Source organism: Lampetra planeri, chromosome 1 (assembly GCF_965212315.1).
Source record: "Lampetra planeri chromosome 1, kcLamPlan1.2.h2, whole genome shotgun sequence".
Lineage (NCBI taxonomy): Eukaryota > Metazoa > Chordata > Hyperoartia > Petromyzontiformes > Petromyzontidae > Lampetra > Lampetra planeri.
Genome location: NC_136107.1, coordinates 10,835,538 through 10,855,788, shown reverse-complemented (window position 1 = coordinate 10,855,788; position 20,251 = coordinate 10,835,538). Strand labels below are relative to the sequence as shown.

At 48.7% G+C, this 20,251-nt stretch overlaps 1 protein-coding gene across 3 annotated transcripts in view; it reads right to left on the bottom strand.

Annotated features, from left to right (window-relative positions):
• The window catches only part of LOC144717702 (beta-1,4 N-acetylgalactosaminyltransferase 1-like), a 34,717-nt gene extending 15,658 nt beyond the window's left edge, over nt 1–19,059 (bottom strand). Inside the window, exon 1 of one of the 3 annotated variants that reach the window (XM_078593273.1) lies at nt 18,841–19,059. In XM_078593273.1, the coding sequence (XP_078449399.1) occupies nt 18,841–18,926 (86 nt within the window). In that variant the 5' untranslated portion in view covers nt 18,927–19,059. Of the gene's footprint in view, nt 1–6,592; nt 7,077–18,840 lie in introns of those variants that run through there. The other 2 variants (XM_078593292.1, XM_078593282.1) reach the window with 2 other exon arrangements.
• Nucleotides 19,060–20,251: the final 1,192 nt, after the last annotated feature.

Here is a 20,251-nt window from a genome sequence, read left to right as displayed (position 1 = left end):
TTCAAATATAATGCTATTCAGTGGTCGGGGCATGGGAAACAAAGTTTGGCTTGTTGCAAAAGCCTACTGCCTCAAGTTAATAAAGAATGTGGGCAGAGGAACTGCAATTGAGAAGAGAGTGTTGTCCACTGTGTTAAATCACTTATGCCAGGTGCTACCAATAGAATGCATGTTCTGCCTCACGGCAGATGTTTTGCTCCACGGCAGGAGTGGGGGTGTGTGTATACAGGAATTTCCTGTTTTGAGGTTGAGTTTGGTCACGTGACCAGGAAGTTACGATTTCACAGTCTTTCTGCCACGAGGCTGGCATCCGCCATTACACAGAGTTCAAAATGGTGGTACACATCGCGTCCCAGTGAAGATAGCTGTAACTGTACATTGTGGGACTTTAAGAAGCATTGTCTGTAAGTTCGTGTATGTTCTTCTAATACTGGGAATGCTGTTATAATGTTAGAATGGCCGTTATAATGCTGTAAATGCCTTTATAATGCCGTTAAATTGTTATGATAAATACGAGGCCTAGTTAACAACGAAGCCTGCAACCTGCCTTATTGTGAATGCTACTTATAATTGAATAAGTCGAGTCAAACTTGTACCCAAGTAACTATATTGCGATCTTGAGAGCAAGGATGACGAAATGTCTCATCCACAGGTCAGTGTTATATGTAGTGCTGTACATTTGGGGTGCAGTGTGATGATTACACGATGTGCCTTTATTTAACACAGTAGCTTATTCCCTTGTATAGCTGTTCAGTACTAATGTAGGTGCCTGGTCCATCCAGGATCTATTGTTGAGTTCATGTTATCTAAGACAATGTTACGGTGCTGTAGTGTTCATTCATTGTATTGATATTACTAATTATTAACATATGCTGTATTTGTGCTGTGTTTTTCCATCAGTTTTACCTCGTTCAATTCAATGAATTACGTTTGGAGTCGGATGTTCACCCTGGCTCTGAAGGTCTATTGGATGCGAGGTTAAGTACTCGGATAGCGGTGCAACGCAGCGCACAGCGAGGCCGAGACAATGCAAAACACCACAAATTTGGCATCCTTCATACCGCACAACTCATTTGCTTTCATGTGACGTGGGTCCACAAATTACTACTATAATAGCCAAGAAATGTCCGTAATGTGCGTGACGTCACTCCGCATGCTGCACCCCCCGTCTCTCCATATATATAAAAGGCAAAGTTGTGATTATGTGTGTCTGTTCAAAATGTTTAGCGTACTTCCCGACATGCAACAAACTTGAAATTTGCCATGTGGGTACTTTCCAGACTGTACACCATGCAAAATAAAAAAAAAAATTGTGGGGGGGGGGGGGAGCTCAATAAATGCGTATATTTTTTGCACGGCAAGGGAGCTGTGACGTCACATCTGTCATGTGACCCGCGCTTGTGGAAGCGTAACGCATTGTAGTGTAGTGGTTAACGCGCTGTGCTACGAACCCGGCGACCTGAGTTTGATTCCTGCTCACGGCCATCACCGGTGACGATTATTTCAACCTGTCCTGGGCCTCCCCTAGGTCGACTCAGCCTCAAACGAGTAACTGGTGTGGTGTGTGAACATCGCCACTGGGGGGACAAAGGCGGCCGGGCGTGGTGAATCCAAGTCCTGGGCAAAGCCAGGGAGTAAAGCTAGTTAATAATAAAATAACCATGAGCGGGTTAATTTTTACACTCCCGCAGGTCGAATGGAAAGAATTTTTTTTAGGAAAATTCGCTTTAAATTGTATGCTTCTTTATTGAAAGTTAATCAACTAAATAATGATATTCTGGAACACAGTGTATTTGGTGTCTTTATTTATTTCTTCAGCACTTGAAACAAAAGGTAAGTAAAAATTTAGCTTCTAAATTATGATAAAATAGATACATTTTTCCGTCATTTTCCAGACATTGTATCGATTTCAAATTTATTACAACCCCAGCGAGCGAAAGCACAACAAAATAAAGTATCAGAGCAGTGATTTTGAACTAAATAAAGGTGAGTTAAATGCAGTGCTACAGTGACATGAAATTAGGGTCTTTTATGACACTTATGTGCAAGAATCACTGCCATTAATACAGTACAAGAGATTCACACAAAATATCGTATACCGAGGTTTCATTTCAGTTCTAAATATATTTACGTGCAACAATTCCGAAAACAATTTACAATCACGCAAGAAAACGTAAATGTACATCTTTAATATTAAAGCTTCCGCCCTAGGACGGCCAAAAGGCTAATTTAAGGTCAGTTAAATATAGTGCTACAGTCACATGAAGTGAGGTCTTTTTAATGACAGAGTTTGTGCAAGATTCACTGCCATTAATACAGTACTACAGTGAAATGCAATGTAGTGTTTGATGACTTTATTTCGTGCAAGATTCACTGCCATTAAATTTACACAAGATACTATTATACTGTGCTCAATTTTATCGTAAATATTACAGCTTCCGTCCTAGGACGGGCAAAAGGCTAATACATAATAACAAACAGGAAGCAGAAAAGACTGCATTGCCTTGCTGAATAACAGATTTCTCTCTGATGGGACAAACAAACCTTTTCATTTACAAGGCTGGCATGGCAATGACACTTTGTAGGGCATGAATTAATAATTTAACTCTTCAGGATGATGTTACTGTCTTCATGAAATCTCATGAGCTGTTAATTTTTTTTACAAATGTTTTATCCTCATGTTTTAAGCTCTCAGCTTGTGAAGCCACAGGTGACTGCACCAATTTCCACTGAGTTGAAAGCGTTATTCTCTGCATATTATTTGCTGATGCTGCATTGGCAGTGGTGCACAAGCACAAAGAACAAAAAAGAACTCGCATTCGTCAGTAACACCGCCTTAAAAGGAAAAATACAAGCGACGTTTTGGGCAATAACCCTTATATGTGCTATGAAGAGGGGCCAATACCCAAAATGACACTTATTACGTATATTTGTTTCCTTTTCAGGCAGTTTTATGGACAAATGTGTTGAGTTTTTGTTGTTTAGAGTCTAAGCACAGCGGTTTGAGGAAGCCAGCAGGGAATAAATCATGGCTCATCATGACAATGAAATGTTTAACTTCACAAAGGCTTTTTCTGGGTACATGAAGAAAAATAATAATGTCCTCACCTAGGAAATGTGCAATTTGAAATAACTAATAGCATGTGGTAGTCAGCAACATTTTTAGAGGTTAAAAAGAGATATGCACACTGGAAAAGTTTGTGAACCGCTGTACTACAACGTTTCACAGTAGAAACATAACTGTTCAATTGTGTCGCAAGATGCATCGTAATCGTATCGTCGTAAACTGGAGACGCCTGTTATGTTTCAAAAGTTTTATTACTGAGATTTAAAAATGCATAAAACCAGGATTTAATTGAATATGAATGTTTAACAAATGTTATGCACTCCAAAAAAATTGCTTTAAACAAATCTGGACAGAGTAAAGAGAGAATCACATTTGCTCCATTACAGTATGACGCTTGTTGTGTTTTATTGTATTGTTAATTATTACTCGGCTTTTTTTTACTGTAGAGAAAGTTTAATCAATAGCAGGTGATACAAGGTGATACAAGGAGTATATTACAGTTCTCCATATTATAAAAAATAACTTTTCCCTGTAATTTAAATCACAAGTTTGGTGGGGTGGGTCTTACTTTCCTGTGCATATAATTATTCCAGTGAATGTGTTTGTTCGCCGATTCGAGATGGCATATACATATCTAGAGTGGACAGAGCCTGAAGCACTGAAGGCTCTCTCCACGGCCCTTAGCGATGATGCTTTAATCATATATTCCTCAATTCCGGCCGAGAAAAAGAAGACCCTGCAAGCTGCTTATCGAGAAATACCAGAAAATTTTGACCCACCATCCAGCGTGAAAAGATTATTTCAGAACCGTTGGTGGGAAGAGGGGGAGTCAGCCTTAGCCTACAGGAGCGCTCTCATAGCCCTAGCACAAGCTGCTTTCCCGGGCCTGGACGCAGGGGCCTTGGACTTTATGGTGGCCGACCATATGTTAGCACTGGCACAGGCTTTAACAATAGTTTTGCCACTCACGGAAGAGGACAAATAGTCCTCATAGTGGATAGCCAAGAGCCTAAAAGCCCATGAGAATGTGATGAGGCCACAATGTATGGTCGCGCAAATAGTGGACCCATATCATGAAGGACTGGAGGGGGTTCAGGTAACATGGAACAAAGAGGACGACGCCGAGACAGAGGTGGACATCGGGCTGCCCGGAAGTAAGATGTTGGCGACTGTAAGGGGGAGGTTTTGGGGCCCTACCCAGAGGACCCTTCGCTGGATGTCCCAGGGACTCAGAGCACCTAGCCGGAGCTGGAACCCAGTGACATGTCACCAATGTGGCCATACGGGCCACATTGCCCGCGGATGCTGTACCGATACTGCTCCACCGGGGCCGTCTTCATGCCAAAAGCCATTCTCTACCCCTACATACATCCAGCAGAAGAGTCGCGGCACCCTGAACACCTCGGCAGTTCCCATTGCAGACCTCTCATACACACCATCAGTCAATGCACCCACCACTTCCCGAGGATTACATCCACCATCGTATACACACGATTTTTCACCACAACAATGGTCGGCTTGGGGTTCACAATGGCGCAAGTTGTCAAGGAGAATCATAGCAGTCGCTGCCGGAACATCGGTGGTGGCAGGGCTCGGTAGGGGGAATTGAGGTTCAGGCTGGTCTATACAGGAGCATCAGCAACTATTATATCCCTGCACGTTTTTGATATGCTTTCCCACAGGGCACAGCGGTTGTGACCCGTACAATCATCCTATGTCGTGGAAAATGGGGGAAGCATGAAAATTTTAGGACAGTTAGAGACCAAAATCTGCGTGGGAGAACCGGTCATATCGGGACCCATACTATCAAAATTGTTACGGATCAGGGATGCATCGAAATGCCGTTAGGGGAATGGCTATATTTTTTACACCCAGATAACGGCACCCGTATGTTGGCTCAGGTCGAGGCATTCGTCAAGGAAACACTCATGATACCCCCGGAATCACAAATCTTGATTCCCCTTCGATATCACACTCTGCTGGTGACGGATCGACCAGGCATACCTATATTAGTGTCACCAGCGATGGCGATCATGGACCGGCATGCTCTGGCAGGTGTGGACATCATCCTGTGTCACCACCAGAAACGATTTATCTGAGTTCTAAACACATCAGGCCCTTCGGAAATTAGTAAGGGATTTTGGAGATATATTTAGTAAAGGACCATATGATTTCGGACGTACTAACGTAATGTCACACCACATGAAGATGGGAAACATGCCGCCCATCCACCAAAATTCATATTGCATGGAGCCAGTTGAGAAAGCTCACATACAAAACACGATCGACGAGATGTTAAAAGCTAATATTATTAAGCCATCTATGAGCCCATGGTAAAAAACAGATGGTTCATTGTGGTTTTGCGTCGACTTCGATCGACTAAATAAGGTCACAATAGGGGATGCTTATCCGCTACCGTGGATTTAAGATTCAATGGACGCCTTAGCATGTGTCAAATACTTTTCTACATTGGACCTATCATCTGGCTTTTGGCACCTTCCGCTGGATGAGGATTCGAAAAACAAGACTGCCTTTAGGACACCACAGGGGTTATTCCATTTTAACTGTCTCCCCATGGGATTAAAAACGTCCCCAGCCACATTCCAGCGGCTCATGGAATTAGTACTAATGGGTCTCGAATGGGACGTTTGCCTGATTTATTAGACGACGTAATGGTGTTCAGACGATCCTTTCAAGAACACTTACACTGACTGAGGTTGGTTTTCTCACATATCAGGGAAGCACATTTGAAACCTAAGCCTTCTAAATTCCATCTCGCACAGCCTTCCGTCAGATACCTGGGGCAGATAGTCAGCGCAACAGGGGTGGCGACTGATCTCGAGAAGGCACAGTGTGTTAAAAAATGGCCAACCCCCGTATCCATGCCATATGTCAGAAGATTTATAGGTTTTGTTTTCTATTACCATCGATTCATACAGGATTTTGCATCCATTGCAAAACCCCTACACGCACTCACAGCTAAAGGGCAGAAGTTCCAATGGGGTACGGAAGAGGACAGAGCTTTAAAGCCCGGCGACTGGTGGACAACAATGCCCTATCGCCCCCCCCCCCCCATAGCAACACACAGAGGCCTTCACCCCAGCAGTGATTAAATAGATCACGACTGATAACAAACCGACCCGTGAAGGTCGATTAGTCAAAGAAAAAGATCCTCCGTGTAGCCTGTAACAGACTGTTGGGGCAAGTGTTGTTAGCGAGCACCTATGAAGGCCGGCACTGTGGCACACGAGGGGGGTGGGTGGGCCAGTACCCACGCCCGACCGCCTTTGTCTCCCCATAGAGGCGATGCTTACTGCACACCGCACCAGGTACCCGTTTGAGGCTGAGTCGACCAAGCGAAGGCCCAGGACCGGTATAAATAATCGTCACTGATGTTGGTGGCCGTGAGTGGGAATCCGACCTCGGGTGGCCCGGGTTCATAGCGCAGCACTAAACCGCTACACTACAACACACGCACACACATCTACAATTACACAGTCGAACAAAAAAAACAACGTATACAACCTTATATGCTTAATACGCGTCTCCGCGTGGCTCCGTCGAACGAGCACACTGTGGACGGACGTGAGCACCTCACCGTTGACGACAGCTTTTGGAAGTCGGGCTTGCCTTTCTCGTGGGCAGAGGCGCGATTATATTTTACATAGGACTAGCAGGAAGTACCCGGCGTTGCCCGGGTCTTAAAACTATTTCAAAACTACTCTTAAAAATGTAACAGCAGTGTGTACTGACTGTGGTGGTACCTGCTATGATTACAGCAGTGCATATCGACTGTGGTGGTACCTGCTACATCTAGCGACTGTATAGTAGTAATAACTGCACGCATCGGGGTGGGGGAGACGTCACACAGTGAATATTTTATAGCATTTTTAACGCGAAAGAAAATGTCCCCCCCCCCCCCAACAAAGGCGCATGAGTTGGTATGGTCGGATGCGCGTGATAAAAAAAATCAATATAATGTCTACTGCCTAGAGTGCTAGCATCTAGCGACTGTAAAAATGAGTAACTGCACGCATCGTGGTTGGGGGGGGGGACACCGAAGGCGCGTGAGTTGGTATGGTTGTGCACGCGTCGTAAATAAATAAATAATAGTCAAGCGCACAAAAATCGCACGAAATCGCTAATTAAACTAATTTAAAGTTGACAGAAGTGAAAAAGGAATAGCGCTTGCTTACCGCGGGGCTTACGGCGTGGTGACTGGCTATTTTTTTCCGTATACCCCACCGTTGGAGAGCCAAGTGAGCGACCATACACAAACCCACAAACGCACAATTGTTTACTTTTATATTTCTAGAAGAAGACTAGATAGAAGAAGACTAGAAGATAGATAAAAAAAAGAGAGAGAGAGAGCGCCTGCGTTGCCATAGTCTGCCGACGCTAAAGCCGTTCACTTATTAAAATGTGGCACATTAGGAATGGACCACTCTTTTAATTATTTCCTCGTGCAGCAAGGGAGTAAAGCGTGGTTTTGTGAAAGTCCTTATGTGCACGTGTGTACACCAGCATGCGAGAACTGAGTTGGGCCTGTGGGTGGCTGGCAGGGTTATTGATTAACCGGACTTGTACACCAGTCACAAGGTTAATGGCGACTCGGTTGAGGATTGCTGTGTGTGACACACGTGCTGTTGCATTTTACAGGTAAAGGACCCAAAGGTTGTTTTTGATCGTCATAGAATTGTTCTAGACTTGTTCTCGACTTCAGGCTTGGCTTTGAATTGTTAATTTGTGATATATATTCAACTAGCGGAAGTACCCGGCTTTGCCCGGGTGAAAAATATATTTCTTAAAAACCTTACATATGTAGGGGTGTTAGAGAGAGAGCCCGTTATGCATGGCAGCTTAGGGCAAACAAACACAGTGGGCGGGGCTACGTGAGTGCACAGGGGAGGTGCTCTCTACGACGTCCGCGCCAGGCACCCGGGGGGGGCCCCACCCCTCAGCGGGGGTTGGGTATAAAAGGGGATGTATCGGAGGGCTCGGGGTTCTTGTTAAGCTAACCAGTGAAGACTGAAGACGTCTTAGCTAGAGCCCTGGACTCCCCTGGTTCGCCGTCCTTATCAGGGCCGAACAGGACCGAGCCAGCGGCGTGGTCCCGAGATCCAGAGCCGGTGCTCCTGTCAGCGCTGGTCTGGGACTCAGGGTACCGGGCCCGACTTACCAGTGTCGGGCCAGATAGCCTCCCCTAGCCCGTTAGAGGAGGACTAGGAGGCAGGCTAAAAAGTAGCTAGCGCGTATATCCCCAGCTAGCCGGGTGAGGGGGCCGACACCCCCTCTAGAGTTGTATGCCACAACCGTGCTGTGTGTAATAAACCCGTGTGCCTCCAACTCCGGCGTCCAAGAGTCGTGAACTCTACTACACATATATATATACACAGATACTAAGGTATTGTCAAAGCCCGGTGGGCTGTTTGTACATTTCTCCACCAACAAATATATAAGAGGCTTTCACAAGTCCAAAAAGTTGTAGAAAGTGTGGGGTAAATAGTTGATGTCAAAATGTTTCCGAAAATTGTGGTCTCCCCCCCCCCCTCAAAAATATCTTTACCCCTCGTAGGTATATATACTAACAACACCTTACATACAACAGAGGAAGTGGTATCTATTGACTCTGTAGTAGTATCTACTGACTGTACCGTAGTATCTACTGAGCCAGTAGTAGCTACTGACTGTGTAGTAGTATTTAGTGACTGTAATAACTACTGACCATAGTAGTATTTACTGGGCCTACAGTAGTATCTTCCGACTATATACTCGTAACGACTAACTGTATAGTATCTGCTGACTCTATAGTTGTATCCACTGACTATAGTAGTAACTACAAAATCTATAGCAGTATCTACTCACTCTATAATAGTATCTACTGACTCTAGTAGCTACTCACCGTAGCAGTATGTACTGACTGTATAGTAGTATATACTGACTGTAGCAGTATTGACTGACTGTAGTGGTATATACTGACTGTTTTAGTATTTACTATAGCGGTATCTACCAACTCGATAGCAGTATCTACTATCACTACAGCAGTGTATACCGACTGAGGTCGTACCTGCTATCACTACAGCAGTGCATACTGCTGTGTTGGTACCTGCTATGATTACAGCAGTGCATACTGCTGTGGTGGTATCTGCTATGATGAGAGGAGTACATATTGTGGTGGTGGTACCTGGTATGATAACAGCAGTGCATATTGACTGTACTCATCATTCACCCTCACCATTCAACACTCACAACTCACCCTTACCACTCATCCTCACCACTCACCACTCCCACTCACTATTCACCATTCACCCTCACAACTCACCACTCACCAACCTCCCTCACCAATCTCCCTCACCACTCACCCTCACCACTCACCCTCACCACTCACCAATCACCACTCACCCTCACCACTCACTCTCACCACTAATCCTCACCACTAACCCTCACCACTCTCACTCACCACTCTCCCTCACCACTCACCACTCACTCTCACCATTCACCATCACCATTCAGCCTCACCACTCACCCTCACCACTCACCCTCACCACTCACCGTCACAACCACCACTCACCCTCACCACTAAACTTCACCCTCACTACTCACCATTCATCCTCACCAATCACCACTGACCAATCACCACTCACCACTCTCCACGAACCCTCACCACTCAACCTCACCACTCACCCTCAAAACTAACTACTCTCTCACCACTCACCCTCACCACTCACCCTCACCACTCACCCTCACCACTCACCCTCACCACTCACGCTCACCACTCACCCCTCACCGCTCACCACTCACCCATCACCACTCACAACCGCCACTCACCCTCACCACTCATCTTCACCACTCACCCTCACAACAACCACTCACCCTCACCACTCACCCTGACCACTCACCACTCATCCTCACCAATCACACCCTCACCAATCACCACTCACCCGCACTGCTCACCCTCACCACTCACGCTCACCCTCACCACTCACCCCTCACTAATCACCACTCATAACCGCCACTCACCCTCACCACTCACCCTCAACACTCACCCTCACCACTCACCGTCACCACTCACCCTCACTACTCACCACTCATCCTCACCAATCACACCCTCACAACAACCACTCACCCTCAACGCTCAGCACTCACCCTCACAACTCACCCTCACCACTCACCACTCATCCTCACCAATCACACCCTCACCAATCACCAATCACCCTCACCACTTGCCACTCACCCTCACCACTCACCACTCACCCTCACCATTCACCCTCACCACTCTCCCTCACCACTCTCCCTCACCACTCACCAGTCACGCTCACCACTCACCCTCACTACTCACCACTCACCCTCAACACTCACCCTCACCTCTCACCACTCACCCTCACCACTCACCCTCACCACTCACCCTGACCACTCACCACTCATCCTCACCAATCACACCCTCACCAATCACCACTCACCCTCACTGCTCACCCTCACTGCTCACCCTCACCACTCACCCTCACCACTCACCCTCACCATTCACCACTCACGCTCACCCTCACCACACACCCCTCACTAATCACCACTCACAACCGCCACTCACCCTCACCACTCACCCCTCATCCTCACCAATCACACCCTCAACAATCACCACTCACCCTCACCACTCACGCTCAACATTCACCATCACCACTCATGCTCACCACTAACCCTCACCACTCACCCTCACCACTCACTAATCACCTCTCACAACCATCACTCACCCTCACCACTCACTCTTACCACGCACCCTCATCACTCACCCTCACCACTCACCCTCACAACAACCACTCACCCTCACTACTCATCCTCACCAATCACACCCTCACCAATCACCACTCACCCTCACCACTTGCCACTCACCCTCACCACTCACCACTCACCCTCACCATTCACCCTCACCACTCTCCCTCACCACTCTCCCTCACCACTCACCAGTCACGCTCACTACTCACCCTCACTACTCACCACTCACCCTCAACACTCACCCTCACCTCTCACCACTCACCCTCACCACTCACCCTCACCACTCTCCCTCACCACTCACCAGTAACGCTCACCACTCACCCTCACTACTCACCACTCACCCTCAACACTCACCCTCACCTTTCACCACTCACCCTCACCATTCACCACTCACGCTCACCCTCACCACACACCCCTCACTAATCACCACTCACAACCGCCACTCACCCTCACCACTCACCCCTCATCCTCACCAATCACACCCTCAACAATCACCACTCACCCTCACCACTCACGCTCAACACTCACCCTCACCACTCATGCTCACCACTAACCCTCACCACTCACCCTCACCACTCACTAATCACCTCTCACAACCGTCACTCACCCTCACCACTCACTCTTACCACTCACCCTCATTACTCACCCTCACCACTCACCCTCACAACAACCACTCACCCTCACTACTCATCCTCACCAATCGCACCCTCACCAATCACCACTCACCCTCACTGCTCACCCTCACCGCTCACCACTCAACCTCACCCTCACCACTCACGCTCACCCTCACCACTCACCTCTCACTAATCACCACCCACAACTGCCACTCACCCTCCCCACTCACCCTCACCACTCACCCTCACCAATCACCACTCACCCTCACCACTCACCCTCACCATTCACCCTCACCACTCACACTCACCATTCACCCTCACCACTTTCCCTCACCACTCACCCTCACCACTCACCAGTCACGCTCACCACTCACCCTCACTACTCACCACTCACCCTCAACACTCACCCTCACCACTCACCACTCACCCTCAACACTCACCCTCACCGCTCACCACTCACCCTGACCACTCACCACTCATCCTCACCAATCACATCCTCACCAATCACCACTCACCCTCACTGCTCACCCTCACCGCTCACCCTCACCACTCACCCTCACCACTCACGCTCACCGCTCACCACTCACCCTCACCACTCACCCGGACCACTCACCACTCATCCTCACCAAACACACCCTCACCAATCACCACTCACCGTCACTGCTCACCCTCACCCTCACCACTCACCCTAACCACTCACGCTCACCCTCACCACTCACCCCTCACTAATCACCACTCACAACCGCCACTCACCCTCACCACTCACCACTCACCCTCACCACTCACCCTCACTACTCACCACTCATCCTCACCAATCACACCCTCATCAATCACCACTCACCCTCCCCACTCACGCTCAACACTCACTCTCACCACTCATGCTCACCACTAACCCTCACCACTCACCCTCACCACTCACTAATCACCTCTCACAACCGTCACTCACCCTCACCACTCACTCTTACCACTCACCCTCATCACTCACCCTCACCACTCACCCTCACAACAACCATTCACCCTCACTACTCATCCTCATCAATCGCACCCTCACCAATCACCACTCACCCTCACTGCTCACCCTCACCGCTCACCACTCAACCTCACCCTCACCACTCACGCTCACCCTCACCACTCACCTCTCACTAATCACCACCCACAACTGCCACTCACCCTCCCCACTCACCCTCACCACTCACCCTCACCAATCACCACTCACCCTCACCACTCACCCTCACCATTCACCCTCACCACTCACACTCACCATTCACCCTCACCACTTTCCCTCGCCACTCTCCCTCACCACTCACCAGTCACGCTCACCACTCACCCTCACTACTCACCACTCACCCTCAACACTCACCCTCACCGCTCACCACTCACCCTCAACACTCACCCTCACCGCTCACCACTCACCCTGACCACTCACCACTCATCCTCACCAATCACATCCTCACCAATCACCACTCACCCTCACCACTCACCCCTCACTAATCACCACTAACCCTCACCACTCACCCTCACCACTCACTAATCACCTCTCACAACCGTCACTCACCCTCACCACTCACTCTTACCACTCACCCTCACCACTCACCCTCACAACAACCACTCACCCTCACCACTCACCCTCACAACTCACCCTCACCACTCCCCACTCACCCCTCACTAATCACCACTAACAACCGCCACTCACCCTCCCCACTCACCCTCACCACTCACCCTCACCAATCACCATTCACCCTCACCACTTACCACTCACCCTCACCACTCACTACTCACCCTCACCACTCTCCCTCACCACTCTCCCTCACCACTCTCCCTCACCACTCTCCCTCACCACTCACCCTCACCAATCACCACTCACCCTCACCACTTACCACTCACCCTCACCACTCACTACTCTCCCTCACCACTCTCCCTCACCACTCTCCCTCACCACTCTCCCTCACCACTCTCCCTCACCAGTCACGCTCACCACTCACCACTCACGCTCACCACTCACCCTCACTACTCACCCTCACCACTCACCCTCAACACTCACCCTCACCGCTCACCACTCACCCTCACCACTCACCCTGACCACTCACCACTCATCCTCACCAATCACACCCTCACCAATCACCACTCACCCTCACTGCTCACCCTCACCCTCACCACTCACCCTAACCACTCACGGTCACCCTCACCACTCACCCCTCACTAATCACCACTCACAACCGCCACTCACCCTCACCACTCACCACTCACCCTCACCACTCACCCTCACTACTCACCACTCATCCTCACCAATCACACCCTCAACAATCACCACTCACCATCACCACTCACGCTCAACACTCACCCTCACCACTCATGCTCACCACTAACCCTCACCACTCACCCTCACCACTCACTAATCACCTCTCACAACCGTCACTCACCCTCACCACTCACTCTTACCACTCACCCTCACCACTCACCCTCACAACAACCACTCACCCTCACAACAACCACTCACCCTCACTACTCACCCTCACCACTCATCCTCACCAATCACACCCTCACCAATCACCACTCACCCTCACTGCTCACCACTCAACCTCACCACTCACGCTCACCCTCACCACTCACCCCTCACTAATCACCACTAACAACCGCCACTCACCCTCCCCACTCACCCTCACCCTCACCAATCACCAATCACCACTCACTCACCACTCACCACTCACCCTCACCACTCTCCCTCACCACTCTCCCTCACCACTCTCCCTCACCACTCTCCCTCAAAGGGCGATCCTAAAGGAATCTACAACCTTCGATGATTCCTTTGCGCGATTCAAAGAATCGATTCCTGGCGCATAGGATGTTTCCATTTTTAATTACAGAGTTTTATTTTCATTGTTATGTTATGTTTTAAAGTTTTCAGGTGTTTTTAATTATATTTTAGCCCCGGTCAACGCCGGATATTTCCCATTCTTAGCAGTTTATATCAACTCTATAACCAACTTATATTAAACGGAAATAAGGCGATTCTAAATGAATCTACAACCTTCGATTCCTTTTCGCGATTCATAGAATCGATTCTTGGCGCTGTCGGGTTTAGAGTTTTAATTAGACAGTTGTATTTTCATTGGGATGTAATGTTTTAAAGTTTTCAGAAGATTTTAAATGTATTTTTCCCCCGGGCAACGCTGGGTATATCGAGTTTATACCACAAAGTCGTCGCCTGACAGAGTTGCGTGTCGAGGCCTAGTACCGTGCAGAGCCTCCGGCCTCGCCTAGATTGCCCACCCGGCTGAGGCTGGGTACTGGGGCCGTTACCCCCCCCCCCCCGCGCTACAATAATACTGTCTAATCGCTATAATTTTATTATCTACCGACCCTATAATAGTAATTGCACACATTGGGGTGGGGGGGGGGAGTGAAGAGGACGTGAAACTTTGATGAATTTACCTCAGAGTCGCGTGTTAATGCGTGCGCATATTTTTAACGGGAATTAAAAATGGCGTCCACCCCGCAGCAAAGTTGTTGCTACCCGTTGCCAGGGGCAACCGCCGTGGTCCGCGCCGGTCGGCGATATTAAATAAATAAATAAAGATGTAACTAAATAAATAAAGAGAAATCGCACTAAATCGATAATCGGTCTGATCTAAAGTTTAGAGACGAAAAATCGGAAATGCCTAAGTTTACCGCGGGGCTGGGGGCGTGCCCACCTGCAAAATTTAATCTCGGCGAACCCCACGGTCCGAGAGCTACATCCCCCACAAGGGAGCGTACGCAGACGGACAGACGGACGGACAGACAGACAGACAGACAAAAAAATAATTATATAGGTTAGATAGGAGGGGTTTAGCACTGTGCACTGTAAAGGATGACGCACTGTCGTTAATACTTGGAATTATCTAACCCTAATACTGTTTATTCTATAACCATGTACCCAGAGTATGACTACTTGCAATGCTATTGAGAATAGAACACATGTATAGTAGTAAGTTGTATAATGGTGACAAGTACAGTACGTATGCTGTACACATACAGTACAGGTAAGATACTGATATAAGTGGATGGTATAGACATACAGCTTAGGATTAAAGTAAGATTCGAATAGTGATGTACAAAGGTTATTGTCAAAGACAAACATGGTTTATCAATAGTAGCATTGGGTTTAAGATAAACTGTTAATGATTAACCTGACTTGTCTACCAGTCACGTGGTTAATGGCGACTCGGTTGAAGATTGCTGTGTGACACACGCTGTTGCATTTTACAGATTGACCACAATAAATGAGTTTGCCCTCAATTTGGAGCACCTGCCCACGTCCTTCATTTCGAGTGTGCAACATAAATCGTGTTGTGGGTTAGTACAGTGGTAGTGTGGGTAGGTAGGTCGCGCTGCATCCGTAACGCCTCTGCACGCGTTTTTTTTGCGCAGTTGAAGGGAGCTGTCGCGTGGAGTTGTAATCTGGGCTACAGCCAAAGACTAAGATTGCCCCACTCTCACACCCCGTATCGCCTTAACATACTGTTGGGCAAAGTGCTGTGAGTGAGCGGCACCCATACCTGTCAGCCCCTTGTTACAGACCAATTCAGACCTTATTGGTCACCCCGTGCCCCGTATACATCTTAACGTTCATCCTACAAAGTCACCATCACAAGCGAGAAACACCAAAAATATTGACAAAAAATGTGCCCGTATTGAAACGGTTGTACGCCTTACGGACCTGAAAAGTCAAATTTCCCTGTACACGTATACGGGGTAAACCGTGTGGGTTGACAGCTATGAGCACCTATGAAGGCCCGAACAGTACACGAGGTCGGTGTGGAGGTGGTCAACACCCACGTCCGGCCGCCTTTGTCTCCCCCGTTACCAATGTTGGTGGCCGTGAGCGGGAATCGAACTCGGGTCGCAGGGTTCGTAGCGCAGCGCGCTGACCGCTACCACCACCCACGCACAGAGTACTTGCCTATACAGATGCACACACACAGTACATACATCACACATACTATGTATACACGTACGCGCTGTACATGCACACGTAAACAGATTCATACAGTACATACATCGATAATTATACACATGCACACACGATTCATGCATATATACACATACGCACATAAACACACGCAAACTGATGGACAATAACACAGTATATAGATTCACATGCAAACTCGTACGCACACAAATAAGCATGTACGCAAATACTCAAACGCATACACATAAACACGTGCGAACGTTACATGCGTTTGAGTGTGTACTGCGCTATGCACGTCGTAGGTGCTCGCCTCCATAGGTGCGACTCGATAACAGCACTTGCCCCAACAGTCTGTTAAGGCTATAGGGGGGATCTTTGTCTTTATGCTATGAACCCGGCGGTTGCTTTGGGTCGGCATTGCGTGGAGGAGATGCACGCTGTGTGACCCTTAACCACTTCCTCCAACGCGCCCATCCTTATCGATGCCTCCCCAGCAGATTTTCCTCCGTCCAACGTCGTTTAATTTCCACGGTGTTTGTTCTACAGCGGTTCCATTATGGTCGGAATTTGACCGGAGTTGTGTAAATTTGGGTTGCAGAATCCCCTTCGCCCGATCATTGCATGGCCGAACAGTAGTTGACTCTCTCGGTCGACGCCATCGGTGCAATGCGGACAGAGTCGTGTCTGGGCCGGGTCGTACATCAGCATGGTCGTGAGAGAGGGGGCCGGAGTTGTTGGCGTGAACATAATAAAGGACGGACGGTGCCTCCTGCGACTACCTCGTCTTTTACTGAGTGTGTGCGCCGCACGCCACCCGCAAACACACGCCTCGACAAGGGAGAGAGAGAAAGAAGAGACCTACGACACTACACATGTTTGTTATCCAACACTGAGGTGTCATACGCTGTTTTGCTGGGAGAAGGCAATCCAGCAAAGTGTAGATCAATATAACCTGTCCCTTATGTGTGGGCAGAGCCATCTATATGGTGAATCGGGGTGACCGCCCCAGGCCTCGCGCTTTGGGGGTGGGGGGAGGGCGCTTCGACATCCCGGTTTCAGATGCAATACTTGCGGTTTAGTTTGCAGGCGTCGGGGGACCCACACAGCGTGCTTTGCCCCAGGCCCCGCACCCCCCTATGGACGGTCCTGTGTGGGGATAGTGTGATGCCCTCTCACACGCGTACTCCAGTTTCTTCCCACATGTACGAAATACCGTTAATTGGTTGAATACATCTATAGAGGATTGCAGAGCTTGGGAAATTGTTGGTAGCGGCGGTTCACCACTGTGCTGCCTTCCAGCTTGTATGTCGTTCGTCAGCGATGATAGTAGGATGCAATTTGCATGAAAGGCGCTATGTGTCAAATTAAACTTTATTCTTATTAATTGGTCCGGACCATCAGGCCAACTGAAGTGAAAAAGCGACCTCTCAGCCTACCATTATAATTTTGTGCGGTTTATGTTAGCAGCCAATGAATTCGACTCACTATGCATTGTGAACAAGAAGACAACAGAGATCTATGTATCGAGAAAAAAAACTAATTTACATGTTTGTCACGGCAGTGCCAAGCGAATTATTTAAAATAAAAAAAATAATCCGCTCACTAATTCCACCACGGCATTGGATCCCGATTAATAAACCCATTAAAAACACCCCACAACGATGAGACGGATGAAGTCTGCGCGCAGTGTATTGCGTTTCTACCGAATCTCGAGTCGTGAGTGACACGCCGGGCGTTGGGGGACGGGGGGAGGGGTCGGCTCGTGCGTGCCGCAAAGCGCATGAGCGCCGCAGTGTTCACGAATTCACGGTGCGCACAATAGCAGCGCTACGGCCCCGACCGGCATAACGGGCATTCCGCTGCCAGTGCGCGTAGCCTCCGGCACAATGCGGGACATTGTGAGACTCGCGTCATGTGCACGCGCTCAGCAATTAACGCCCCCCCCCCCCCCGTGTCATCGCGAGGACGCGGCGCATCACAAAGGGGCCGTGATTGCGCAGGACAGGAAAGGGCCCCTATCTCGCGCGGAGTGAATGAGCGCAGGAGGAGGAGGCGGCATCCGAAGGGTCCGCGCGGTGGTGCGTGCGGTTCCCTCCACTAGCGGTGGCGAAACGTCTTTCGCAAACGCGTGCGTACCTTGTGCGCAGACACCCATGTACGTCTGTCGTTATAAACACAAGCGCACGTGTGTGTGTGTGCCTGTCATCGTCAGCATCCATGGTGTGTCCACTGCTATGTCGCTGTATATATTAATATGTGTAATAAATAAACGAGTGTCTGCGTGTGGATGTGCTATACCGCAAACACAAAATGCGCTATCGTGCGTACACGTTTCGAATTCGTAATAAACGGCGGCGAAATGTCCCCCGTTCGTTTGTGGCACCCATCCACACGCACGAGCTCCGTGGCGCGTGTTAATGTGCGAGGCGGCGCGCGGTTACCATGAGCAGAGCGGCTCCTGCAGGGCCGCGCAGACCCCAACCGACGTCGTCAGAGGAACTCGCTCCTTCATGTCCGTCTCGCACATCCTTCTCACATCCTATTCACAACGATCCTCGCATCCGCGGCAGTGCCGCATTCAATTTGCCGAACATCGACGAGTACAGCAGCAGCCAGATGAGAGTGCTTCACCCGCGCAGCTTGCATTGTGTGCGTCTCATCCCCAGCCATCCCCCCCTGCTCTCCCCCCTCTCTCAACCACAAAGCCGTCCCTCCCCCATTCCCCGCCCCCTCTATCGCTCCCTCCCTTCCCACACGCGCACTCACGCTAAACAACGCTCCAACAATACTACCGCCAGGAGCTAGATTCGAGGGTTGGATTGTGGGGCCAGATTCCAGGGATAGATTATGGGGCTGGGTTTGAGGGTTGGATTTTGGAGCTGGGTTTGGGTGTTAGATTTTGGGACTGGGGTTGGTGGTTAGATTGTGGGGCTGGTTTTGAGGGTTTAATTTTAGGGATGGGTTTGGATTTTGGAGCTGGGTTTTGGGGGTTAGATTTTGGGACTGGGGTTGGTGGTTGGATTGTGGGGCTAGGTTTGAATTTTAGGGATGGGTCTAAGGGTTGCATTTTGGGCCTAGGTTTTCAGGGTTAAAACATGGGGCGAGATTTTTGTCCAGGATACTGGACATCTGTGAAAAAGAGCTTACTAGCTAATCGGATTTCTCCAGGATAAAAAAAAGATTCTGATTTTATTCACTCGTCACTGCAATCACTCAAGCGTCAAAATGTCGTGAAAGATCTTGCAGGCACGCGACCATAAATGGCAAAGTTGCACCAGACATGTTTGCCTTTGCAGAATTCTGTAAGCCAAATGAAGGAAGCTGTCTAAATTATATTATTCAGACAAGCATGCGCCTAAAGGGACCACGCAGAGCATGTAATATATTCAAATATTGTAATACTGTATTACCAGAGATTATAATAAAGTGCATGAAGTGTTTGTTGCTCACGTGACACACTGCGTACTATATCGCAATGCCTTGTGCCACTTTGGTCCACGTTGCGTAGGGAGTCTTTATCTCGACAATGCAGAGCTGAGGAATGTCTCGTCTCTATAAACCACCCAGGCAGCGGCAAGTATAGAATGAATTGCAGTAAATGAGCACAGCGCTTCCATATGTGGGCTAGACTTGCGCTTCATCATAATTAGCTAGCAATTATGTACAGCATGAGCACACTCATAATGGGGTTCCTTGTCTTGTGTAGCAGGTAGCGCGCGTGCGTCAAATATGCAAGGAGGTAACACAATTACTTTGGGGAGAAGAATTCAAATTAGTATCTGAGCTTCGATAAAGGTCCATCCATGGAAACGTCACTTAATTTCATCACAACTGTCTTTCTTTTTGCGAGAT